Source organism: Equus caballus, chromosome 12 (assembly GCF_041296265.1).
Source record: "Equus caballus isolate H_3958 breed thoroughbred chromosome 12, TB-T2T, whole genome shotgun sequence".
Classification (NCBI taxonomy): domain Eukaryota; kingdom Metazoa; phylum Chordata; class Mammalia; order Perissodactyla; family Equidae; genus Equus; species Equus caballus.
Window position 1 is genome coordinate 48,234,712 of NC_091695.1, and position 26,025 is coordinate 48,260,736.

A 26,025-nucleotide genomic window follows, 5' to 3' on the forward strand; every position below is an offset into this window, starting at 1 on the left:
AGGGTGCCCCAGGCAGGTTCTGGGAGCAGGTCTGTGTGGGGGGTACCCGTGCCTTCTGGAGGCATGTGACAGGCCTGTGGGTGTGCGTGTGTGCCCATGTACATGTGTGTGTGCCTAGGTGAGCGTGATGCAATGAGGAAAGCACGAGAGAAGGCCTCCACAGCATTTGTGATGGTCTGGTCCCTTGCAGACCACAGAGTCGTTTGCATCCAGCGGAGAGGCCAGAAGGCAGGGCTGTCGCCAGTGCAGTGGCCAGCCCACACCAGGCCTGCGTGGAGCTGGCTGGGCCCTGGCACCCCCAGCCCTGGCTTTCAGTCAACCTGGCCTGGGCTACATGACTGCTGAGGCCATGGCTTTGCCTGCGAAGCTGGCAGAGATGAGGGGGTGGCAGCTTCTAGAGGTCACTGGGGCGGTCACTGGGTGTGGTCCTCGGTTCCAGCAAAGTGGGATCTGAGAAGCCCTGAGCGATCTCACTGGGCCTGGGGCCATGTCCACGCCTCGGCCATGGCCTGTGGGGACACTTTGTGGTGAGATGCTGTGGAACCCCCGCCCTCCACCTGCTCCTGTGTTATTTGGGGTGATTGGAAGAGACAGGGACATGAGGCCAGGCTGACGTCCCCTCCCATGGCTCAGGCCTGGCAGGGAGGCTTGGGGGCCTCCCTCCGCCTCCTTCCATCTCCCTCCACCTCCAAGCCTGTGTGTGTGTCTGGGATTGTGTGAGTATGTCTATGAACGTGGGTGTGTGTCTGAGCGTACCGATGTCTGTGTGAGCGAGAGGGAAGTGCGTGTGTGAGAGGTTGTGTGTGCGAGCGTGTCCATGTCCTGATGTGTGAGAGTTCCGGTCCCCCTCCCGTGTGGAAGGGTGCTATGAACCCCTGGCATGTTAGCGCTAAAATCTAAACAGAAGCCAGAGCCGGCCCTGCGTCCGCCTCTCCCCGTGCCCCTGCCCTTGGGCTCACTCACTCTGTCCTGGAGGTACCCACGGCGCCTCGGGCAGAGACAGGGTCTTTGAGCCGGGGAAGACTAGACTGTCGGCCCAGCAGTCTGTGTCTGGGCTGAATCCTGCTCGGCAGACAAGCAGCCCAGCCTCTGGCCAAGACCGTGCCCAAGCCAATGTCACCTGCAGATCAATGACCGCCGCGTACCTGGGAAGAGTTGGCCTCCACCTCAGGTGGGGAGGAACTGACTGCTGGCAGCACCTCCCTCGGGCCTCACCCATCTGCACACTGGCTGCCCACACCCTGGCAATCAGAGCCCATGGCCAAGCTAGGTGAGGGTTCCCTCAGGTCCTGGGGGGGTCCCATGGGCAGCCTGCTTCTACTGGGTTGTCAGTTCTGTGGAGGAGGAGACACTGCCCACTGGCCGGTCCCCTGGTCCCCAGGCCCTACATGCCCAGTCTGCCACCTTCCCTCGCCCGCTGGCTGGGGAGCCTGGCTCCGTGCGACCTTCCAGCCTGATCTCAGGTGCTTTGACTGGGCCTGTGTGTGGCTCCCTCACCCTGTAGGGGGTGGAAGATGGTTGAGGAAGGAGAGAAGGAGAGACGAAGCCTCACATGCATCCCAGCCAGGCCCAGTCTTCACACAGTCCCAAGCTATCCCAGGAAAACGGCCCGTCCTTCCACTGCGGTCCCTCCAGGGATGATCCTCAGCCTCGTCTGTGAGCCGCCCCAGCCTCCCTGTAGGAGTGAGGCCTGCTCGTGCCTGTCTTGCCCCAGTTGGGAGAACTGGAGCATCTATGGGGCTGGCTGGGCCTGGCAGCTATGACCTTCAGAGCCCCATAGCCCTCGCCTAGGTGTCACCTCCTGCCCATGGGCCTAAGAACCGCTTGGACGTTACTGGGGCTCTTTTCCCAGCTGGAGCCCATGGTAGCACAAAGGGTGCTTCCTCAGTGCCACGTACCCTTGGTTATCAGCAGGCATCCACCCCCAGGCGCATACTGGGTAGCACAGAAGTCAAGGTGGCCAGGGGGATTATGTGTGTCTGCCAGGGTGCAGGAATGCGTGAGCAGTGGGCAGAGGCCGCTGCTGGGCTGAGAGGTGGGCAGGCGGCCTTGGCTGAGCTCAAGGGCATGCAGTCAGAGCAGAGGCGTGCACAAGGGAGGGGGTAGCACTAAGCACAGAAAGCTCAGGGTGTCACCAGGCCTGGGTGCCCACAGGGGTGGACGTGGGGAAACAGACCCAAGTCCCTTCGGCAGCTGGGACCCCACCTTCCAGTGGACAGTGGGTCTTGTTTTTTCATACATTCCATGCTCAAAGTGGCCAACTCCAGGCTAAGTAGAAACCACCTCTCCCTAAGAATTTTAAAAGCTGCTCATCTTAAAAGGCTTAAAAAAAAAACTGTGGTATGATTTATTTATTGTAAAGTGCATGATCTTAAACGAATAGGTCAGCTTATTTTAACATATGTGTATGCTACATAAAAACAGCCAGATCACGACGTAGAATGTTTCTATCACACCAGAAGTTTCCCCTACCCTTCCCCAGGGAAGCCTGTTCCCTCCAGAAGTAAACACTGTTCCGGCTTCTCTTGCCGTAGATTAGTTTTGCTCGTCCTTGAGCCCGCCTGGACTCACACCTACATGTACCTTTGTCCCTGGCTCCTTTCAGTGAACAGAACAATTTTGAGATTCATCCACATTGTTGCACGGATCATTAGTTTTTTCTCTCTCCTTGCTGTCTGGAATTCCGCTGTGTGGGTCTCTGTAGCATGTTCTTTTACGTTGCTGCATAATATTCCACTGTGGGAATGCGCCACTCCGCTTATCCCTGCTCCTCTAGTTTGATATTTGTCACTTTGCATTTTCTTTCTTATGAGTACAGCTACTATAAACATCCTGATCGATGTCTCTTGGTGGACGTGTGTGCAAATTTCTCCAGGGGAGGCATCTGCAGGCGGAGGTGCTAGGTCGTGATGTGGGCCAGTGGCTACTGCTTCCCTAAGTGCTTGAACCGACCTCCGTTCCCACCAGCAGCACACGGGAGCCTGTCACTCCATGTTGTTGCCAACACGTACTGTTGTTGGTCTTTTTAATTTTGGCCATTTTGGGATCTACTGGTACCTCATTTGGCTTTAATGTGCATTTCCCTAATGAGTACTGCTGTCGAGCACCTTTCCACGTGCTTATTGCCATTTGGACGTCCTCTTTGGTGAAGCGCCTGTTCAGATCTTTTGTCCATTTTTAAAAATCATGTCGTCTTTTCCTTATAGACATAGGAGTTCTTGATACATTCTGGATACAAATCCTTTACCAGGAAATAGCCTTCCCCAGCCCGTAGACTGTCTATTAATTCTCTTAATGATGTCTTGATGTGTAGAAGTTCTTAATTTTAAGGAAGTTCCATTTGTCAAATATTTTCCTTTCGTGGTTAGCGCTGCTTGTGTTTTGCTAAATCTCGGCCTCTCCGAGGTCATGAAGATATTTCCCTGTTCTCTTCTCCAGGTTCCATTGCCTCTGCCTTCCTACTTGAGTTAGGGGCTAACTTGAATTACTTTTGTGACTGACGTGTAGCAGTGATCATGGGTCATACTTTTTCGTATGGATTTCCAAGTTGTTCCAGTACCGTTTATTGAAAAGAACATTTTTCCCCCTCTGGATTGGAACGGTGCCTTGGTTATAAACCAAGTGACCACATATATGTATTTATGCTTCTGGACGCCCTGTTGTGTCCCACTGATCTATCCATCTATCTAATCCGATACGACTGTCTTAATGCATCTGTATTAACTGTATCTGTACTGTCTTAACAATGTAGCCTAACCTCTCTGATACACTGTATCCATCCCTGTAGCTTTGCGGGCCTTCTTGAACTCTGGTAGTGGAAGTCCTCTAACTTTTGGTTCTTCAAAATTGTCTTGTCTTTTCTTCGCCCTTTCCTTTTTCATAAATATTTTGAATCAGCTTGAAATTTTCCAAAAATAAAAAATAAAAGCGCTTGGATATTGATTGGAATCACATTTAATCTGTACCTCAAAATTAGCGTCTTACAAATACTGAGTCTTCCAATTCATAAACGTCAGCTAATTCAGGGCTCCTTTCGTGTCTCTCACTAATATTGAGTACTTTTCTGTGTAAAGGTCTTGCTCATCTTCAATAAGTTAATTTTTAGGTGTTTGATGGTTTTGATGCTGTTGTAATTGGTGTCTTTTTATTTTATTTTCTAATTGTTACTAGGATATAGAAATACAAGTAATTTTTTTATATTGTCTTTAAAACCAGTGTTCTTGCTAATTCCATTTAGCAATAGAATAGTTTATTGGAAAGTTCTTAAGGATTTTTTTACATTATGATTAGGTCATTTGCAAATAATGATAGTTTTGGCTCTTCTTATCCAATCCCTTTGACTTTTACTTCCTGTTTCTTACCGTGATGCACACGCTGAGACTTTGGGGACAGTGTCAAATAGAAATGGTAACAGTGCACGTCCTTGTCTGGCTCCCTGTCTAAGGGGGAAGGCGTGTAATATTTCACGTATGATGTTTGCTTAGAGTTTGGTTTTTGTTATTTTTGTGTTTGTTTCCTACATAACGGAGTTTGCTTCTGTTTCCAGGTCTCTAAGAGCTGTGTTTTTAATTATGAATGGGTCTTGAGTTTTATCAAATGTTTTTCTGCATCTTTTGAGTTGATTATATGTTTTTTCTTGCTTCTTCTGTTGATGTGGTGAATTATGTTGATTGATTTTCAGATGTTAAACTAACCTTGCGTAACTGGATTACCCCACACTCGATCATGTGTCTTTATATTTGGCTTTGGGTTCAATTTGTTGGTATTGTGGGTAGCACATTTGCATCTCTGTTCCTAAGAGAGATTGGCCTGTGATTTTTCTTTCTTGACATAGGTTACAAAGGTTATGTTGACTCATAAAAATCCTCTAAAAAGATTTGTATAAAATTGATACTATTTCTTCCTTAAATATTTAGACGAATCTACTAGTGAAGTCATCTAGAGTTAAAGGTTGGTTTTTTGTGTGTGTGGGAAGAGTGTTAAAATTCCAAATTTAATTAATTAATTTAATTTTGGGCAATTTGGATTTTTTTGTCTTCTGGTGTTTACTTTTATATATATTTTTTTAAAGGAATTGATGTGTTTTATGTAAACTATCAAAATTGTTTTTGTACATAATATCCTCTGAATAGATTATTTAATGTCTCTAGGTCTATAACGATGTATGATTTCTAATTCTGATGGTGGTAATTTGTGTCCCCCCACTCCAGTCAATCTTGCTAAAAGCTTACCAATTTTATTAGTCTCTTCTGAGAATCAAGTTTTGGCTTTGTTGGTTTTCCTTAATGTAATGTCAAGGAAACATTTATTTCATTGAGTTGTGCTTTTATTATCTCTTTCCTATCTCTGTCTTCTCCCTACTTCTTTGAGTTTAATTTGCTATTACTTTAACTTCTCGAGACAACTTTCACCCTCTCCTCTTCCCTAATATACGCATTGAAGATCATACATTTTCCTGTAACCACTTATTTCATGGTACCTCAAGCACTTACTGAGCTGTAAGTTTTGATATGTGACATTTTTGTTATTCAATTAAAAATATTTTCCAATTCTTATTAGATTTCTTCTTCAACTCTTGAGTTATTTAGATTAACATTTCGGGATTTTCCAGTTATCTTTTTCTTATTGATTTCTTGCTTAATTTTACTGTGCTCAGAGAACATACGTATATGATTTAATTTCTTTGAAATTTGTTGGAACTTGCTTTTAAAGCCCTGTCTATGGCCTCTTCTGGTGAAGGTTCCACGTGCACTTGGAAAGCTTATTCAGAGTTATGGAGAGCAGTGTTCTATAAATATTGATTAGGTCAAGATGCAATCATGTTCAAATTTGTCTCTGTGCTGATGTTTTGACAGTTTTTCCATGAGTTACCCACAGAGGTTTATTCAAGTCTCCCACGGTGATAGTGGATTTTCTCTTTTACCTTTTAGTTCTGCTAGTTTTTGCTTTATATGTTTTAATGTAGAGTTTGTAGGTGCGTACAGATTTGGAGTTGATATCTTCCTACTAAATTTTGACAACTTTTAAAATTAAGAACTATCCCTCTTTATCTCTAGTAAAACTTAGCCTATTTGGTCTGCTATTAGTTTACCTATTACCAGCTTTCTTTTGGCTACGTCACAATATATCCTTTACTGTCAACCTTTCTGTATTGTTATATTTTAAAGTAGATTTATGAGCAACATCATGTTGTTTTTTTAATCCCTTCTGACAATCTTGGTCTTTTAATGGGCATATCTAGTTCCTTTGCAGTGCATGCCATCTCCTTTCCTGCTTCTCTTGGATTAATCAAATATTGTTACTAATTAAATTTTATACTGTATTAGCATGCCAATCCTATTATCTTATTATTCCATCAGTAGTTGCCTAGAGATTACAACACACGTCCTTAACTCAGTATAGTCCACCTCAGGTTAGCACTCTTACCGTCTTCCTGACAACACGTGGTGCTCTCAACCGTGCAACTCTATTGGGGCCCTCCGCCTTTTGTGCTATTTTTCTCATGCATTCTAGCTGCAGGGGTACCTAAGACCTCATGAAACATCAGTATCATTCAATCAGGGCTAGTTTCAGCCTTCTCACGGATCTGTTCTTTTCTGGGTTCTTAATTCCTTCCTGTTTCTCTCAGGGTCCTCCTGGAATCATTTCTTCCTGCCTGGGGAGGCTGCAGAGTCGTTCTTTCAATGCAGATCTCCTGGCAGTGAATTCTCTTGGTTTTGGTTTCACCTTCTTTTTTTTTTTACCATGATAAAATATACATAACAGAAAATGTACCATCTGAAGCATTTTTAAGCATGTAGTTCAGTGGCATTAGGTACATACACATTGTTGGGCAACCATCACCTCCTTCCACCTCCAGACCTTTTTCATCTTCCCTGACTGAAACTCCGCCCCAGTTAAACATTGATGGGGCCCCATCCCCTTCCCCCAGCCCCTGGCACCCACCATCCTACTCTCTGTCTCTGTGAATTTGACGACTCTGGGTGCCTCATATACATGGAATCACAAGGCATTTGTCCTCTTGTGTCTGCCTTATTTCACCTCCATTTTTAAGGATGTATCTGATGAGTATAGAATGCTAAGTTGGTAGTAATTTTCCTTGAGATGATCTCCTCTGGCTTCCATCCTTTCTGTTGACAAGCCAGCCGTCAGGTTAATTTGTCATCTCCTCCCTCCTCCACTGCTTCTGTGACATCCTCTGTGCCTTTGGTCTTCAACAGTGTTCCTCTGACGGGTCTGGTGTACCTTGTATCTCTCCAACTTGGGTCCAAAGAGCTGCTTGCATCTGTGGCCTGATGTTTGCCATTATTTTTTGGGAAATCCTCAGCCACCGAGTGTTTTCTTTTCTTTTTTTCTTTTTTTGTCTCTATTCTCCATTTTGTCTCCTCTCATTCTGAGATTTCACCTGTCTTAGAACTTTGACCTTATCTCACGTCTTGCATTTTTTTCTTTATGTTTAATTCTGCTTTCTCTCCATACTCCAACCTGCCTCTTTTCTTCCAGTTCACAAGTTTTCTCATCGTCTATGTCTCCTCTGCCTTCCAATTTACCTATTGCATTCTTAATTTCCATTATTGTCCTTTCTGTTCTAGAATTTCCATTTTATTATTTTTAACATAGATTTTATTTCTCTGGTGAAATTCTCTATCTTTTTGTCTGTTTTCTTGAACCTATTTATCATGGTTATGTTAAAGTGCTCACCTAAAAACTCAACAGCAAACCATAGTCGTCTATCTGCTGGTGAGTGCATGGGTCAGCATTTGGGCCTGCTCATCTGGGTGGTCTCGTTTGGGTCCATCCAAGTGGCAGCTTCCTGGTGACTGGGTGGCCTCAGCTAGCTTCACGTGCCTGCAGCTGTCAGCCAGGTGCCTCGGCTCTCCCCCACGTGATTTTCCTGGCAGCCTGGCTCAGAAGTGTCCATGTGGCAGCAGTATTCTAAGAGGGCGAGAGAGAAGCTCCAAGGTCTCTTGAAGCCGCAGCTCAGAACATGCAGGCCACTTCCACCGTGCTGGCAACAGACTCCACCTCTCGATGGGGGAAATTGCAAAGGATTTCTACCCATCTTTAGTCCACCACAGTCTGCCCATTGGCTATAAATTTTTAGATTCCCCTCAATGCAAAATTCACTCACCCCTCCAAGGCGCCTCAAAGTCTCACCCCATTAGAGACAGCGTCATGCTCAGATTTCAGTATCTTACGATGTGCCTCTTTTTCCAGCCTCTGCCCGATGCCTGGTTGCAAGCCCAGCACCATATGTCTTAGGATTTTGATGTGACAGTACCCCACTGTTGGATCTTAATTTCTTTGTCTGTACTCTCTTGCTGCGTAGCAAACCACACCTAAATTTAGTGGCTCCACACCACGCCTCTTTTGCTTGCCCAGAATTCTGTGGGTCAGCAGTTGGGGCTCAGCTCAGCGGGCAGGCTGTTCTGCTGGCTTTGCATGGGGTGACTCGTGCAGCCGCAGTCACCTGGCGGCTTCTCAGGACTGGGTAGTTGAAGACGGCCTCACTCACGTCTACTGCCTGGTGCTGGCTCTTGGCCAGGATGCCTCCATTCTCCTCCATGTGGCCTCTCCAGCCAGCCAGTTCTGGCTGGTTCACGTGGCCACATTCCAAGAGCATATGAGTGATACACAATGTGACTTCCCCAGCATTCTTTTTGTCACAGTAAGTGTCAAGTTCAGCCCAGATTCAAGTGGTAGGAAAACCAACTCTGTCTCTTGATGGAGGAGCTACAAGCACTTAAGGCATTGAATCTATTGCATCTTTAGATCTGTTTCTATGGTCTATGTTTCCCCTTGGTTTTCAGTCTTTTGTGTATATATATAAAAAAAATGTAGAGGCTCGATGATATTGTCTCCCTACAGATAATTTGATTTTCCTCTGGCATGCAAAAGGCACAGGGCAGAGCACCTTCCTCCAGGTGGGGACTGAGATGACTGGAGGCCACCGAGGTCTCATCTGAAAGTGTGGGGTGCTTACTGGGGCCCCAATTCCTTGGTAGCTTCTGAGCCCCAGTTCTCCTCTTCCCAGTGACACAAGTCTGAGGAGTTCTCTGCTCAGCTTTGAACCCTCCAGCAGCTGATTTTTGCTCGGTTTCTCAGAATCTCACCCTATGCCTGTACAGCTTAATGCACAAATGCTTCATGGGGAAATTGCCTGAAAAAGGACTCACTTCCCTGCGGTCCTCTGTTCACCAGGATCTTGTCCCTTTGAGTCCTGGATGCCTTGTGGCCCTGGGATCCCCCATTTATTTCGCCGGCCCTGGGAGGCCCTGCTCCCCATTCATCCACATGCCTTGCTCAGCGCGCACAAACGCTCGAGGATGGAGGGGAGCTGCGCGTGTGGGCTCCCTCAGCTTGCTGCTCTTCTGGTCTTGTGGCCTTCGAGCTTTCATTGCTCTCCAAAGCCGGCACACAGCTGGGCGGGGTGCTTCCTTACATTGTTATGGGTGCTCTCGGCAGAAAGTTTAGTTTCATGTGAGCTGAGTAGCCAAAAGCAAAAACCAGGTGTTTCCATGTGGATGTATTTCCTTCCAGTCTTATTTCTATGCACATATATTTCATCCATTGCATGTCCTTTGTTGATGGTGTTTCTAGAAGGATCTATGTCTCTAGAAGGAACTTCAGAGGGGAGACAGTTCAATCCCCTTAACAGTGTGGCTCGGTAGGAACTCTCTCTAGCAAGGTCGTCCTGCAGCCCTACGTTTTCCGTGTGTGTCTGTGTGTGGGGCCTCAGAGCATTCCAGCTAAAGGGGTCTCAGGTGCCATCTGTTTGGATCCTTCCCCATTATACTGGGGGGATGCTGGAAGCTCAGGGGAGATAGAAGCTTCTGTTGCTGTACCGCGAGTTAGGGTCATGGCTGTTGCGTACACAGGACCCTGACTTCCACCCCACTTCTGAGCAACAAGCAAAACAAAGGTCCCTCTGGGGTCACGCCGCTAATTAAAAGACTTCTGCCCCCGGCCTCTCCTCCTCCCTCTACCTGCACGTGACCTCTGTCCCATGGGGTTGAACATTCTCCCTATTTCTGGAGGGACCCAGCCCACATGCAGCAGGGGGCACCTGGGGAGGCACCTAGCTCCCGATGGTGCTGGGTGCAGGATGACCCTTATGGGGTACCTGCTCATGCCTCCCCTCCGGTCTCCCCTGCAGGCTACGGGAGCACCATCGGGCCACCATCAAGGTCATTCGGCGCATGCAGTACTTTGTGGCCAAGAAGAAATTCCAGGTGAGTCCTGCGCTGAGCCCTCCTGCCCCCAGCCCACCCCGGAAGCCCCTCTCCTGCCCAGGCAGAGGCACGTGGTCTCCGTCCCCTGCCACACAGGCAGGCCGGCTAAGACTTCACACATCATCTGGCAGACCCCCTGCAATGATTCCCTTATCCATCCCCAAGACAGCAGGCCCCTAAAAGGACGCTTCCCTGATGGGTCCTGGCGCTGAGGCCCAGCCCAGGGCCGGACACACACCCAGCCTTCCTCTCCCTCTGTAGTGGTTAGAAGGCAGGGACTTGGGGGCTGGCTCACCCCTCCCCTGATCCACAGCAGTGACGTGGGAGTGACTCAGGCAGAGTGCAGAGCCAGCCCTTCATCACCTGGGCGGGAAGGGGGGTCCCTCAGACTCCAGAGTCCTGTTTCATGTGGGCTTGGTGCTCTTGTAATCCCTACCCTGACCTGCGTAAGTCAGGGGAAAGGGGACAGACCCGGCCCTCCTCTGCACCTGGGGGTGGCCTGCCTTTACAGGGGGAGGTAGGGGCTCCCCGTTAAGCGGAGCTGGACCCCTGAGTTTCCATCCCCATCAGCACTGTTCGAGGGCTGAGTCTCCTGTCACGGCTGCTTGGAGCCCCCAAAGTCCAAGGCGCCCAGAGAAGGCCAGTTGGTGGCAGGCGCATCTCCCCACCCTCTACTGTGGGGACAGTCCAGGGATGGGAGCCTGGAGCAGCCCTAGCTTGGAGAACATGTAGACTTAGGAAAGAGGAATTCTCGGGTGGGTGGTCATTCTTTCCAGAGGGCTTGGCCTGGTTGCCCTTAAAAAGTGAGTGCCTGATGGAGGCAGGGCTGGGGGCCCCCGGGAGCCAGCAACAGCTTCTAGAGCCCCAGGCCTTTTTTTATCACATGGGAGGGGTAGAGGCAACTCGTTCACATCCCCCAGAGTGGTCCTAGCAAGGCTGGGATGAGAACTGGTGCCGCTGCGTCCTGCCCCGGGCCAGGCTGCGGGATGGACCCCAGCTCCCGTACCTGCCCACAGCCCCGGGCCAGTTCTTCCCCTCTCTGTAATGGGAACAAGAGCCTAAGGGTTGGCGCGGGACCATGTCTGCGCATGCCCTACGCAGCCCTCCGGCCCGCAGCATTCACTGTGACCACGACCGCCTTGGTCCACACCCCAGGAGCAAGAGCGGCGTGTGGCCCCCCGGGATGGTCTGCACACACAGTTCCTCAGTGGCATTCTGCTGCCTGTCTGTCTGTGTGCCTGCACCCCGGGGGGGGCAGGCCTTTCACGACCAACCTGCGCCACATTGTGCTAAGGCTCCCGCCAGGGCCTGGACCTTCTTATTGTTGAAACAAAGAGCCAGCCGCAGTAAATGCCATTCTCAGCAGCACCGGGAGGTCTGCCCGGCAATGTTCTGGGTGAGATGTGATGGCCCCAGATCGAGGGCATCTGGATTCTGTGGCCTCTCCTCCCCCGAGGGCCCTGACGGCCCCGGCAGTACCCAGCAGCGGGGCAGCAGGCAGGGCGGGGAGCTGACGGGGTCCTGGGAGAGGAGGGGCTGGCCTCAGCAGGGAAGGGGCTGCAGGAACCCCTCTCAGAGGTCAGACCCAGGCAGGACAGTCCCCCAAGGGCAGAGGAGCAGCCCTGGGAAGGGCCAGGATGTATCCCTTCACTGGAGAGCAGCCTGGCCGTGACAGCTAAAACCACAGGCTCAACCTGGTGCAGCAGAAGAGCCTTCTAGGATGGGGGTGGTCCCTAGTCTGGGAAGCTGGGCCACTGAGGCTCCAGAGCAGGCCCCTGCAGGGCAGAGCCCATAACCACTGCCCGAGTGGGGATGTGCCGGGGTGGACACCGGGCTTCCTGGGGGCTGCTTCCAAGGTCTGGGGGACCCCAGCAGAGCAGGCGGAACCCTGGGGCTCCTGGTAGGCCCAGCTCAGGGGTGACATGGGCAGCTTCCAGCTCAGGACCATGGGGTGTCCTTAGCAGGCCAGTGCCCACAGTGGCTGGCACCAACTTGAGCTCCGGTGAGCACCTGTCAGTAGAGTGCAGGCAAGAAAACCGGCTACTGGCATTGGTTGGGGCCCCGCATTCCCTTCCAGGCTGAGGGTCCCCTTTCCTGCCTCAGGACACAGGCCAGGGTCCTACAAGTGCCCCTGGAGTCTGCAGGCAAGTGTGGCAACCCCCACCTCTCCTGCTCTCTCCATCCCTCCCCTGTGCGCAGGACCCCTGTGGGGCCTTGGCTAAACTGGGTGGGCCCTCGTGGAGTAGAGAGGCTCTCCAGCAAGGCCAGGGTCTGACGCTGCCTCCCGCTTCACCAGCTGGCCCTCATTGCTGGGGGCAACATGGAGGGGTAGGGAGGAGGGCCCCACTGAGTCGGGGCAGTGAAGGGAGCCCCTGGCAGTGAGGAGCTCTGTGGGGCTCCAGGGGCGGCCCCCACCCGGGCCCAGCTGTCAGGGCTGCCTTCCCTTCCCCCACAGCAGCCTGTCTGTCTGTCTGCCTGCACTCCCACCCCTGCCTGGCCTCACGGGCTGCGGACGTGGCGGGTGGCCCCCCTGCCGGCCCTGCGGGCCGATAAGTGCCCGGCTGGCCGCCCCTGTGTCTGGCCGGAGGAGCCAGAGCCTCTCAGCCCTTCAAGTTTGCCTTGAACTCCCATGTCCACCGTCCGTCAGTCTGGACAGCCCGGCATTATCTCGGCTCATCTCAGGCTCCTGCTGCTGCCGCCAGAGGAAATTAGCTCTGGAGAGAAAGCCGGGATGATCTCTCCAGCCGGCCCCAGGCGGCCACTCGACAGAGGCCCCCAGGAGCGCGGACCAGACCCTGGGGGAGCCATCGGCTCCAAGACAAGTCTCAAGGACCTTGGACCCCGCTGGGCCATGGGGCCTGGGTGTCACCCCACCCCCGCTCTTGCAGATGTGCACACACTCAGGCACACACAAGCGTGCATACACTCTCACCATCACATGCCCACCCACACTTGCTCACACTCTCACGCCTTCCCACAGGCACATTTGTATATGTTTGTGCGTGCAGAGGCTCCTAACACACTCAGGTGCACGCAGTGGCCTGTGACCTCCCAGGCTGTCCTGAGACCAGCACAAGGACCCTGCTCCCCCCAGGCCAGGTCTCTGGACTCAGCCAGTTCTCCAGCCAGCCCCAGACCTCACCGGCCTGCCTGAAGGTGCCACCCACCTCACAAAGCCCTTTGGTCTGCAGGAGGCTGACTGCCATGAATCAGGGCCGCCTTCTGTGTGCACCAAGGAACAGCTCAGTCTTGGGGCTCAGCCATGGCCACCATCACAGCCACCTCTGGTTCTCATGGCATGAGCCATCATGGAACTCCCTGACCTTCCCCACTCATGTCTTTTTTTTTTTTTTTTTTTTTTTTAAAGATTTTATTGTTTCCTTTTTCTCCCCAAAGCCCCCCGGTACATAGTTGTATATTCTTCGTTGTGGGTTCTTCTAGTTGTGGCATGTGGGACGCTGCCTCAGCGTGGTCTGATGAGCAGTGCCATGTCCGCGCCCAGGATTCGAACCAACGAAACACTGGGCCGCCTGCAGCGGAGCGCGCGAACTTAACCACTCGGCCACGGGGCCAGCCCCCCCACTCATGTCTTATTTTATCCTCACACCCTCCCTGTCAGCCAAAGTGAGGCAGGGCTCAGCATCCCTATGTTACAGAAGGAGGGACAGGCTCAGCATCCCCATGTTACAGAGGGAGGGACAGGCTCAGCATCCTGGTCTCACAGAAGGGAAGAAAAAACTAAGCATGCCATCTTATAAAACAGTGGAATAGGGCTCAGCATCCCCATGTTACAGAGGGAGGGACAGGGCTCAGCATCCCCGTGTTACAGAGGGAGGGACAGGGCTCAGCATCCCTAAGTTATAGAGGGAGGGACAGGGCTCAGCATCCCCATGTTACAGAGGGAGGGACAGGGCTCAGCATCCCTATGTTACAGAGGGAGGGACAGGGCTCAGCATCCCCATGTTACAGAGGGAGGGACAGGCTCAGCATCCTGGTCTCACAGAAGGGAAGAAAAAACTAAGCCTGCCATCTTATAAAACAGAGGAATAGGGCTCAGCATCCCCATCTTACAGAAGGGAGAAGCAGGGTTCAATGTACCCCATTTTACGGAAGTAAAATCTAAGACCTGGGGATCTCATCGCTGGCCTGAACCTAAGTACTGACTTTATGCCTGCCTTTAAGTGAGTGTGTGGGGAGCCAGAGGGTCTGCCTAGAGTCCCACCCCGTGATACCATGATGGTCTTGGAATGTAGGCCACAAGGTGATGTAGGTGGTCCTGGTGCCCAGCCTGGCCTCCAGAAGCAGCAAGTTCTTCTGTTGGGGGCACAGTTGTGGCATGGGGCTGGGAGGCTCCTTCTCAGCCCTTCCAAATCAGGATCCTGTATTTAGGGTCCAGAGAGGGGCTGTGTGTTGCCCATGAGGGCCCTGCCTGGTGGATCTTGTTGGGGGCAGAAACGCCCTGAACTTCTGGGGCCTAGCCCCTGGTAGAGAGGAGGCCTCTGCCCTGCTTTGGGATTCCTGAGCCCCAGGACAATGTTGGGGAGTTGCAAGAACTTTGCCAAGTTGCCAGCATTGATGGCAGAGACCCCAGGCATGTCAGAAGGGTACACAGAGATCTGAGGCAGGACCCCATCTTTTTGGGAAGGCAAAGGTGGCCCCAGCATCTGGGGTGGCACCCCAAGGAGAGGTAAGCCCAGGTGGGCAAGAAGGACAATGGGCCCCAGGGCTGAGACCTTACCCTGACCCTCGATGGACATTTGCTCCTCGTCCGCTCTCATCCTCTGACCCAGGCGGGCTCCACCCCCTGGGCCGTCTGGCATGTCTCTCAGGCCCTTTGCCCTCCCCAACGAGAGGCAGTGACCCGGCTCATCGCTCATGTGGGCCCTTTAGTCCAGTGAGGACCATCCTGGGCCCCACTGACCGTGTCTCCCTGCAGCCCCTCCGATGGTGGTGGTCTGGCTTCCCGTGTGACTCCAGCCTGCTTGTGTGCACAAAGAGCTTCCTGGGCCATCAATCCCCACTCTACCAACCTGCTGCCACCTGGGCGAGACCCTCGGCCCACAGGCTCCTGGGCACAAGGCCCTAAATGTACTTGAGCCCCCAACGCATTTGTGGGCTCAGAGCTGGCGCCAAGCCTGGGTGCCCGGCGTCACCTGTCTGGCCCGAGGCCTGCTGTGGGAGCATCTGTCTCCCAGTAGCGTTGGAGTCCCAGCAGAAGGCCTGTCACCCAGAGCAGCCAATGCAGGCAGAGGTTGTCACCTGGGGCCACCTCGGCCCAGTCCTGGGGACTGCCTGGGAAGGGTGTATGGCGGGCCACCTTCCCACCTTGAGAACAGCGGGTGTGCCTGCCAGTGAGTGAGTCGAGAGTCAGCTTGACAGGCAGGCAGTGGCTTCACAGAGCTGGCCCCACTGGCAGCCACCCAGCGGGGCCCCTGGCGGCTCTGCTTCTCTCCTGGCCCCTCAGCTGGGCCAACTCTTCCAAGGCTGTTGGAAAACAGGGACTGGTAGCCTGGAAAGGAGAGTGGGCAGACCCCTGCGGGTGAGCGGGCAAGAAGCTGAGGCCCAGAGAGGCTGAGCGATCAGCCCAGGATCCCCCAGACCTAGTGGCCAAACCTGGGGTGCCCAAGCCACCGGGGATGAGCCCAGCTCCTGCATGTGCACTGGGTCAGGCCTGCCCCCATCATGCCACACGGGCGAGTTCCTTAAATCCCCAAAAGACCCCACAAGGCAGGGACTGTCACTATCTGCATTTAGCTCCAAGCTGGCGGGCACAGAGAGGAGGGTGACTCGTGTCTTTCTGGCCTGCAGCAAGCGCGGAAGCCCTATGATGTGCGGGACGTCATTGAGCAGTACTCCCAGGGCCACCTCAACCTCATGGTGCGCATCAAAGAGCTGCAGAGAAGGTGGGCCTGGGCAGGGGCACCGGGGAGGGGGCCTGGGACCCATGGTGATGTGAGAGGACCAGGAGGTTGGTGGAGGCAGCACAGGCGAGAAGGACAACCTCGTCTCCCGTCCCCTCCGGCTACATACTTGTCCTGCTTCTCAGAGCTGCAGGTCTCTTCGCAGCCCACCCCACCCACCTGCCTCTTGCTGTACCAGCTCTGAGCAAGGGCCAGGCCCTGCCCCAGGAGACACCCAACACTGGGGAGACCCTGCCAGGCGCAAGGCCCCTCCCCAAGGTCTGCCTACTCCTGAGGTCTGCCCCACTGGAGCTGGGGACCCTAACCATTGGGAGCCAACAGTTTCTGGCTTCTGGCCTGAAGCCTGGGAAGCTTGTTCATGTGGAAGCAGTGTGGTTCTTGGGGGCCTATGCAGGCCCAGACCAGCTGTGCCTCCATGGCGGGCTAGCCTGGGAACCTAGATCCAAGGGTCACAGGACGGGGGCTAAGGCTGCCCCGCTGACCCACCAAGGAGACGTGAACCCCACCCTGCTCAGCGACCTGGCCTCGCCCTGGAAGAGCCCATTTGCAGGCCTGCCTCTCTGAGCATAATCAAGGCACCCGGCCGGGGGCATTTATGAGGTGGCCATAGGACGCTGGGCAATCCTGGGACCCCCACCCTGCCCAGGGAGCAAGTCTAAGGAGCACTCAACCACTAGCCCTCATCTCTGAGCCCCCTGCCCAGCCCGCTCAGAAGCATGGGACTGGGAGGCACCTGGCAGGTTTGTGGGTGGCAGCGGTGGGTGACCCCAGAGGGGGCGGGCTGCTTGTTGTCTTGCTAGGTGCACTGGAGCACCTGCCCACCAGCAGGCTGCGTGTCCGTGTGGTGCCTGGGCCAAGCATGAGCTAGTCTCTGTCTCCCTCCCTCCCAGGCTGGACCAGTCCATCGGAAAGCCCTCCCTCTTCATCTCCGGCTCAGGTGGGTTTCCATGTCAAGGTATCCTGGGCATGGTGGCCCACGTTGGACCCTTTTCCCGCCCTCCACCTGCACCCACCTCTCCCCACCATCAGAACAGCTGTCGGGGGCTCCAAAGTGCCTGACAGGCAACAAAAGCCAGAGAGAGGGAGGCAGACATACCCCAACCCAAGCAAAGTGGCTTTGAACGTGTTTTACAAAGAAATTTCAATTAGTACAAGAACCCACGTGGATTCTAGGCCATTGAAGATCTGGGCGTGGAGATATGACCGGATCCTGTGCAGGAAGGGACCAGAGGAGTGGGGTTAGGGGATGAGTGGCTAGCACAGAATTCGAGGGGCCATTGGTGGCAGCAAGGTAGGTGCGTTCTCCAGCTCTGTGAGTGCACCGGTGGAGCACAGGGCCAGGCAGCCCAAGTTTAAGTGGGAGCTGCAGCTTCTGCAGGGGCCGGGACGGCTGGGGCCTGAGCGAGGCCAGGGCCGCCCTGGAGGGCAGAATATAGTGGTTTTGTACAGCAGGCAGCCCCCCTGGCTAGGGCGTGTCCCTGTCCTCCACTGATGCGCTCTCAGAAGTCACAGAGCTGGGAAGGGTGGAGCAGGGCCATGCGACCACGGCCAGCACCCTGCCCACCCCACCCCCTCCTGAAGTTCTCGCCACAGACACGCTGCTAAAAGATGTCCTCAGAGGTTCAAGCTTTCCGACCCTGACCTACCACACCCCTCCCCCCGCCAACATGCGTGTCCCTGACGTCCATGCTTTACCCCCTAGAAAAGAGCAAGGACCGCGGCAATAACACCATCGGCGCCCGCCTGAACCGCGTGGAGGACAAGGTAGGCGCCAGGGTCCCGGCCCCCGTCGGCTGGTGGGGGGCAGCGGGGCAATGCTCCTGGTGGTCGTAGTCCTTGGGGCTGGTACAGTGCCATCCACAGTGGCGTTTCACTCCTCCGGCTCTGTCCCAGCGTGTGTTGGGAATTGGATGGTGACCTGGGCCACTGCGAGTCTCGCTCCCCGGCTCCCTCCTTCCTTCCTTCTGTGCTCAGTGTGGCCCACATGACGCCAGGGTCTCCCTGCGGCAGGGCTCACCTCCACTCCTCCTCACCCGGCTGGGCGTTGGTCCCCGTGGGAGGAGTTCGGCCTAAATTCAGGCCAGGCTGGTTTCTCGACCTCTGAACAAGTGGCGTCTTTACTGGCACGTGGTGCTGAGCGGCCACAGGCCCCTCCCTGCAGTAGCTGAGGACCGCCTGGCACGTGCCAGTGTGGGCAGTGCCGTCTGTAGCTGCGTGTGGCTCCTTTGGCCTCCAGCCTGTGTGCGCTTGGGGACATCAGAGGCTCTGACAGTGGTGCAGGGGTATATCGGGCAGGGCGGAGGGGCTGTGGGCTCCAGGACCCCCCACTGTAGTGTGCTGACCACGCTGGAGGGTGCAGAGTGTCAGCTGAGGCCCTGCTGGGCGTCCACGTGGGACTCAGGGCCTGTGGCTCCTCTTTGGTGCTGCAAAGCCCATGCTCCCTCTGCTGCAGGGCACCGGCCTCCTTGACCCACACGGCCTCGGCCCCTGGGATGCCCGCTCCCCGCCAGGCTCTGTGCCCGTCGCCTAACCTCTCAGCGAGGGCGCCTCTTCCCAGGGCGTCCAGGGAGCCGCGGGAGGTTCTAGGGGTGGCAGGGCCTTTCTCAGGCCCACAGCTGGCACTGCCCTTTGAAGTCCCTGCGGGTCGGAGCGGGCCTTTATCTTGCCGCACAGCTCCTCCGTGTACATGTGTATCTGAAAGTAGCTGGGAGGCTAAAATTAGAGAATTTCGGCCGGACGGGGAGGGCATCTGCTGCTCAGTTTCCCCAGCAACGCCTGGCTCTCGCCCACTTCGATCTCACCTGCAGCTGGGCAGATGGGGCAGGGGCACGGCTCCCCATTCCTGCCCTGTCCTACCTGGGCCTCGGGCCTGCAGCGTCACCCTTCCTCCTGCACAGTCCGCCCCTGGCCTGGGCTGACCAGGGCTCGGAGACCAGTAAATGGGATCAGGCAGAGGGAATTGCGGGCCACTGTCCGGGTGCCCACTGGGGCCCGCACTTCAGGCCTGACCTACTGGGGCCACGTGACACCAACACCCTGGCCGCGCTGGAGGACCTGGCCCACCTCGGACAGCAAAAGCCTGAGTGGGACTGGTGTCTCTCCTGTTCTCAGGCAGATGGCCCGGCGGGACGCGTCCCTGTCTGGCGGGGTGGGAACTGAGAGCAGGAGAGGTCAGCTCAGCAGGCCAGTTGGGATCAGAGGCTTGGGGCCCTGGACTCCGCCGCTCTGGTGAACGAGATGCATCCTTGGCTTTGGCTTCTCTTGGCGCGTGGACCCAGGGACTTGAGTCTGGCTCCCCCTGTGAGAGGCAGCAGTACACAGGCCGGGGACCCTGCATGGGGCCTTCCAGGCGTCAAAGGAAGCAGAAGTGGAGCCAGGGAATGGACCCAGGCCACCCCCCATCCTCACCCAGCCCTGGAGCATCCCTGGCCAAGGCTGCCTTTGCTGACTGGCCCCACTGCTGGCAGGAATCATGGCCGCCCCTGGGCCCCTGAGCCTTCCTGCCCTCAGCGGCCCTGGGAGCAACCCTGCTGCCCCATTTTCCAGATGCGCGCACCCCTCCTCAATGCCCTGTCCAGGTCCCGTTCTATCCCCACTCCACTGTTCCAGGCCTTTCTTATGCCTCTCAGGACAGGCCACCCCTTTAAACCCAGGCTGGAGCCTGGTGTCCTCTGGGGTGACAATGGGTAGGACTCAGGGTTCCCTGGAGCAGTGCCCCCTCCCCAGGCTGGGGTAGCGGCCATCCTGCAGTGGTCTGAGAACCAGGATGCAGCCCTCAGTCGGCCAAGGTCAGCGTGGTGGGCTGAGGTGGGGCCAGCGCTGGCCTTGGGGGTACACAATCACGTGCCCGCATTTCTTCAGATCTGAACAACAAAGGGAAGTGTTTTCCGGAGTCCCTGATCCCCGGGAGCAAGGTTTGGGAACAAAGCCCCTGATGGCCTGGCCCCCAGGCTCTGCGCCCAGGAGAGGGGCCATTTCTGGGTTGCGAGGATTTGAGGATTCGAGGGGATTCCACACGTGTGGCACTTAGCCAGGCTGGTTCTGCGCTGCCTTCACCCCACTGTGCTGCCGGGGAGCCGGTTCAGGCTGAGAGGCTGAGCCACCTCCTTAGGGTCTCTGAGGTCGTAAGCAGGCCCATGCTGTACGCTGACCGTCTGCGCCCCGCCGTCCGTCAAGGCATCGATGCAGATGCGCTGCGCCCAGACAGAGGCTGCCGTGGGGCGGCATCCGGCCCAGCCAGTGGCAGCCCGCCCAGCCCCTCCCCAGCCGCTGGCTGATGCCCCACTTGGGGACAGACCCTGGGAAAGGGCCTCGCCAGGCCCAGAGGGTACAGTGGCATGTCCTGGGCCCCACCTTATCACTGCAGCCATCAGGACCATAAACAACCCCAGAGCAATCCTGCTGACTGCGGGAAGTTGGGGGCAGGAAATTGAGCAGCCGCCCAGCCCTCGGAGGCCCGGAGGCCCAGAGCAGTGGCAGAGCCGCCACCGCCAACCCCAGTCAGAGCCCCTGGGCCTTCCCAACCCCGCCACGCTGGCCTCTGGCCGGAAGGGAGCCTGGCCCCAGCGATGGGAGTCAAGGCTCCAGCCCCCGGCTGCTTCCTCATCTCAGCTCAGGTCCTCGGCTGTGACAGGGGTCCCATCCCAGGCCAGCTGGCCCAGGCCAGGAGGAGGGGCTGGGAAAGGGGCCTTTGGGATGCGCGCTGACTGGCCCCTACTCTTGGGAGCAGATTGTTGTGAGGTCAGGGGCCTGGGGTGGCCACTTGCAGAGAGTTCCCAGGGAAGGCCAGCTCAGCCGGGTCAGGGGCGTCTCGGTTCCCCTGCAGGGAATGTCCAGGCCAGGGGCCACAGCGGGGAGAAGGGCCTCCCACACTTCCTTCTTCCTGCAGTCCCGGGGCCTTGTCGCAACTCTGGCTTGGCAGTGGCGTGCCTTTGCTCCGACGGAGAGCCCATCTGCCCTTCAGGATGGCCCCCTGTCCCTGGGGTACCTTGCACCCCAGTCTGCGGCCTGGCCTGGGTATGCAGCCCACCTCACTCCAGAGATGCAGACAGCAGAAAGAGCATCCCCACCCTGCAACCCGGCCCCGCAAGCCTCGCTGGCAGACACTGGCCCCGCTGCCCGTGGGTCTCCCTTTGGTTGTGAAAAGAGAGTCGTGAACTGCTCTTTGCTTCTGTTTAAAGATCACTAGAGGTGTCGCATACTCTTTCATGTTGTCTTTATTCCAGAAAGGACTCTTATTTGCCCAAATAAAGTCTCTTTTACAGGTGGGGAAACAGGCCCAGAGAGGTTGAGTGGTTGCCTAAGGTCACAGAGCTAGTTAGGTGAAGCGCTGGTCCCTGAGGAAGCCCTGAGGAGGTGGAGGAGACAAGGTGGAGAGAAACAAGGAAACCAGAAAGCGTTTCATAAACATAAGGAGTCTGGTTGAAAAGAGGCTGACGTGAACAGCGTGGGCCAAGGTGGGGCGGGCAAGCAGTGAGCTGGGTGGGCTGTGGTGGGCAGGGGAGCAGCGCTGATTCTGGCACTGGCAGAGGCCTTGCCAGGCCCTGGGACAGGAGTCCTGAGAATACCAGCCCCTGCCCGGCCCCCAGTCCCCAGCGCCCCCGGCGTGGGTTTCTCCGGCCGCTGGAGCCAGGGCTGCTGGGGAGGCAGGCGTCCCCTTGGCTCTCCGGGGCCCCGATGGAGAAGCAGGCTGCTCCAACCCTCCTCCCCCAGTGTGTATTCTTAGCTCAGGGCCCGGGACCTGCTGCAGTGTTTACGTTGAGCCCTGTTTATTTTGCAAGCTCAGCTCATACTGCTTTTGCTGATATGAGGCGCACAGTGAGCTGGGAAAATTTCTTTCTTCTCTGTTTTGGCCGGAAATGTTCATGGCTCAGAGCCGGACCCAGGGAAGTCCTGGGTTTCCAGGCCCCACTTCAGAGAGTGTGGGTGGGAAGGGGCCCCTACCACCTGACATTCCTTCCACTGCCTCCTGTCCTAGAACCCTGGCCAGGCACACCTTTCTCCTGGATAGGAATGCCCCCCAGCTTGGACCCACACACACACCTCCCCCGGACCCCTTTGCTGAGCGCACAGCTGCCCTCCCCTTGTACCAGGCAGGCCCAGCTACCCGGGACTCAGCATCTGCCCCAGCCACTGTTCCTCCTGCTCTGTCCCTCAGCCCAGAGGGAATCTTCCGTCCACCCAGGCCTAAAGACGGGACCCCGAGGTGTTGTCATCCCAGACAACTCCCCCTCGCCAACCCCCGGAAGCTGCCTCGACGAGGCCCACCTTGCTCTCAGCCCCACTCCCTCCATGCTGAGTTCAGGGCTCACACCTTCATCATCTCACGCTTAGCTTATTTTCCCAGCAATCTATAGGGTCTCTGGCCTCTCCCACCCAGCCACCACTCCTTCACGTTGTCTATTATTTCCTAGACACTGCTGAGCCCACTTGCTAATGTTTCATCCAGAATTTTTGTCCGTATTTGTGTGTGAAATATGTATGGAACACGATTTTCCTTTCTTATACTGTCCTTCTCAGGTTTGGGATCAAATTTACGTGAGCCTCACAGAACAAGTTGAGAAGTGTTCCCTCTGTTTCTGTATTCTGGGATATTTTGTATAAGATTAGGATTCCTTTTTTCCCTTGAATGTTCAGTGGCACTTCAACTCATCTAGCCTTGGCGTTTTCTTCGTGGGAAGATGTTTAATTCTGATTCAATGATTTTAATGGTTATGAGACTATTTGAGTTTTCTATTTCTTCTTGTGTCAGTTTTGACAAGTTACATATTCTAGGAATTTGTATAGTTCACCTTAGTTTTCAAGTCTATAGACATTTATGATTATTTTAGTGTCCGTATTATCACTAGCTGCACCCCCTTTTTATTGCCAATACTGTTTATTCGTGCCTTCCTTTTTTTCCCATTGATCAAGCTTGCCAGCTATTTGCCAATTTTATTAATATTTTCAACAAACTTTGGACTTGGTTGATCCTTGTTACAGTAGGTTTGGTTTTGTCTCATTCGTTTCTCTTTATTTTTTTCCTTCTATTTACTAGAATTAATATTGTTCTTTCTCTAACTTCTTAGCTCGGATAGTTATTAATTTTCAGACTTGCTAGATTTCTAAGGTGTGCATTTAAAGCTGTATATTTTTTCTCTAAATACCACTCCAACTACATCCACCAAATTTTGATATATAGCATTTAATTTTAATGTTCATTCACATATATATTGTTCTAGTCTCCATTATGACCTCTCGTTTATCCCAGGAGCTGTGTAGCAACAGGATTTTTGCCATGTGGTGAATGTGAGAGCTTTTGAATATCATTGCTCTGCTGTCAGAAAAAGTGATTGCATGCTATCAATCCTTTGAAACATCTTGAAATATGTTTTAAGGGATAATATGTGGTCAATTTTTATACATTTACCTTTTGTACTTGAATACTGTGTGCGTTCTGACACTGTTGGGTGCAGTTTCATTTTTATGTCCATTAGAACAAGCTTGTTAATTGTTTTGTTTAAATCTATATCCTCATTGGAATATTTTTATCTATTTGATCTATCGTTACTGAGAAATGTGTTGAAATTCCAACTATTGTGGAGCATTTGTCTAGTTTTCCTTCTATTTCTGTCGATTTTTACTTTATATATTTTTAGATATATATTTATAATTAGGTACAAATCATATTCAAGTTTTTATATATTCACTGCTGGATTTCAACGTTTTATAATTACGTAGCACCCTCTTTATCTTAAGTAGTGCTTTTTCCCTTAAAGTCTGTTATAATTGCTAGGCAAACTTAATTTTGTTTGAATACCTTTTTTTTTTAAAGCTTTATTGAGGTGTAATTTAGATGCCATAAAATTCATTTAAGATAAATGTATGACAGATTTTAGTAAATTTCTAGTTTGATGTGTGCAACCAGCATCCAAGCTAAGCTTTAGAACATTTTGAACACCCCCCAGATCCCCTCGGTTCCATCTGCAGTCACTGCCAGTTCCCACCTCCAGCCACACTCAGTCACCCATCTGCTTTCTGTCTCTGTATGCTTAAACTTCTCTAAGGCTAGAAATTTGCCTTTTCTGGACGTTTCATGTAAATGAAATCGAACAATATGTGGTGTTTTGTGTTTAGCTTTTTTCACACAGCGTAATGTTCTTGGGGCTCCTCTACGTTCCACCCTGCATTTCTTTCCTTCTTAATGTTGAATAGTACTCTGTTGTATGGACAGACCACATTGTGTTTATCCATTTCCCAGTTGATGGACATTTGGATTGTTTCCAGTTTGGGGCTATTATGGGTAACGCTGCTGTGAACTTTTATCTGCAAGTCTTTGTATAGACATATGTTTTCATTTCTCTTGGTTCGGTTCCTAAGAGTGGTCCCACTCATATGGTGAGTTTCTGTTTAACTTTCTAAAAAAACGTCTCAGTTGTTTTCCAAAAGGTCTGTACCATTTTGATTTCCCACCAGTAAGGCACAAAGGTCCCACTTTCTCCATATCCTTGCAAATACGTGGTATGGTTGGTCTTTTTTGTTTTAGCCATTGGAGTGAGTGTGTAATGGTATCTCATTGTGGATTTGATTTGCATTTCCCTAATCACTAATGATGTTGAGCGACTTTTCATGTGCTTATTAGCCATTCATAGTCTTCTTTGGTGAAATGTTTATTCAACTCTCTTGCCCATTTTCCAATTAAGTAGTTTGTTCTGTTATTGAGTTGTCAGAGTTGTTTATATGTTCTGGATACAAGTCCTTTATCAAATATATGACTTGCAAATATTTTCTCCCATTCTGTGGCTGTCTTTTCATTTTCTTAATCATGTCTTTCAAAACACAAAAGTTTTAGATTTCAATGAAGTCCAATTTATCTTTTCTTGTATGGCTCGTGCTTTTGATGTTGTATCTAAGACCTCTTTGCCTACTCCAAGGTCGCGAACACTTTCTTCTAGAAGTTTTATACATTTCAGTCTTACATTTAACTCTATGGTTTATTTTGAGTTCGTCTTGGGGTGTGGTGTGAGGTAAAGTCCAACTTAAGTTTTGTTTGGTTTTGGTTTTGCTTATGGATATCCAGTTGCCTCGGCACCATTTGTTGAAAAGACTATTTTTTCCCCCCATTGAATTGTCATGGTACCTTTGTCAAAAATCAGTTGAGCATAAATAAATGGGTTTGTTTCTGGTTTCTCAATGCTGTTCTATTGGTCTTGAAGTCTATCCTTAAACCCACATTACACTGTCTTGATTATTGTACCCTGATATTAAGTTTTGAAATCAGGTAGCGTGAATCTTCCAATTTTGTTTTTCTTTTTCAAGTTGTTTTGCCCTTTCTAAGTTCCGTGAATTTTTGTATGAATTTTAGAATCAGCTTGTCAATTTCTACCCAAAGGAAAAAAAAAGTTTGCTTAGATTTTGATAGGGATTTTGTCAAATCTATACATCCTCTTGGGACAAATGGACGTCTTAACAATGTCGAGTCTTCTAATTCATGAACATGGTATATCCTTTCATTTATTTGGTCTATTTTAATTTCTTCAAGTAATCTTTTGTAGTTTTCAGTACACAAATCTTTTGCTACATTTACTCCTAAATATCTTCTTATTTTTGATGTCAATGGAATTGTTTCCTTAATTTCATTTTTGAGTTGTTTGTTACTAGTATATAGAAATACAATTAGTTTTTTATATCAAGCTTGTAAACGGGGACTACACTGTTATTAATTTTAGTAAAGTTTGTTATTGTTGTTGATTCCTTAGGATTTTCTACATATAGGATCATGACATGTGTGAATAAAGACAGTTTAACTTCTTCCTTCCAATCTGGATGCCTTTAATTTCTTTTTTTTTTTTTCTTTTTGCCTAATTATACTGGCTTGAACTTCCAGTAAAATG

General features: G+C 52.5%; 1 protein-coding gene across 7 annotated transcripts in view; it reads left to right on the forward strand.

Annotated features, from left to right (window-relative positions):
* KCNQ1 (potassium voltage-gated channel subfamily Q member 1) overlaps window positions 1-26,025 on the forward strand; it is a 344,780-nt gene that overhangs the window by 252,353 nt on the left and 66,402 nt on the right. For 2 of the 7 annotated variants that reach the window (XM_070228555.1, XM_070228558.1), the window contains exons 12-15: window positions 10,157-10,232; window positions 16,041-16,135; window positions 16,954-17,090; window positions 17,856-17,917. In XM_070228555.1, the coding sequence (XP_070084656.1) occupies window positions 10,157-10,232; window positions 16,041-16,135; window positions 16,954-17,090; window positions 17,856-17,917 (370 nt within the window). 7 annotated transcript variants of the gene reach the window in all.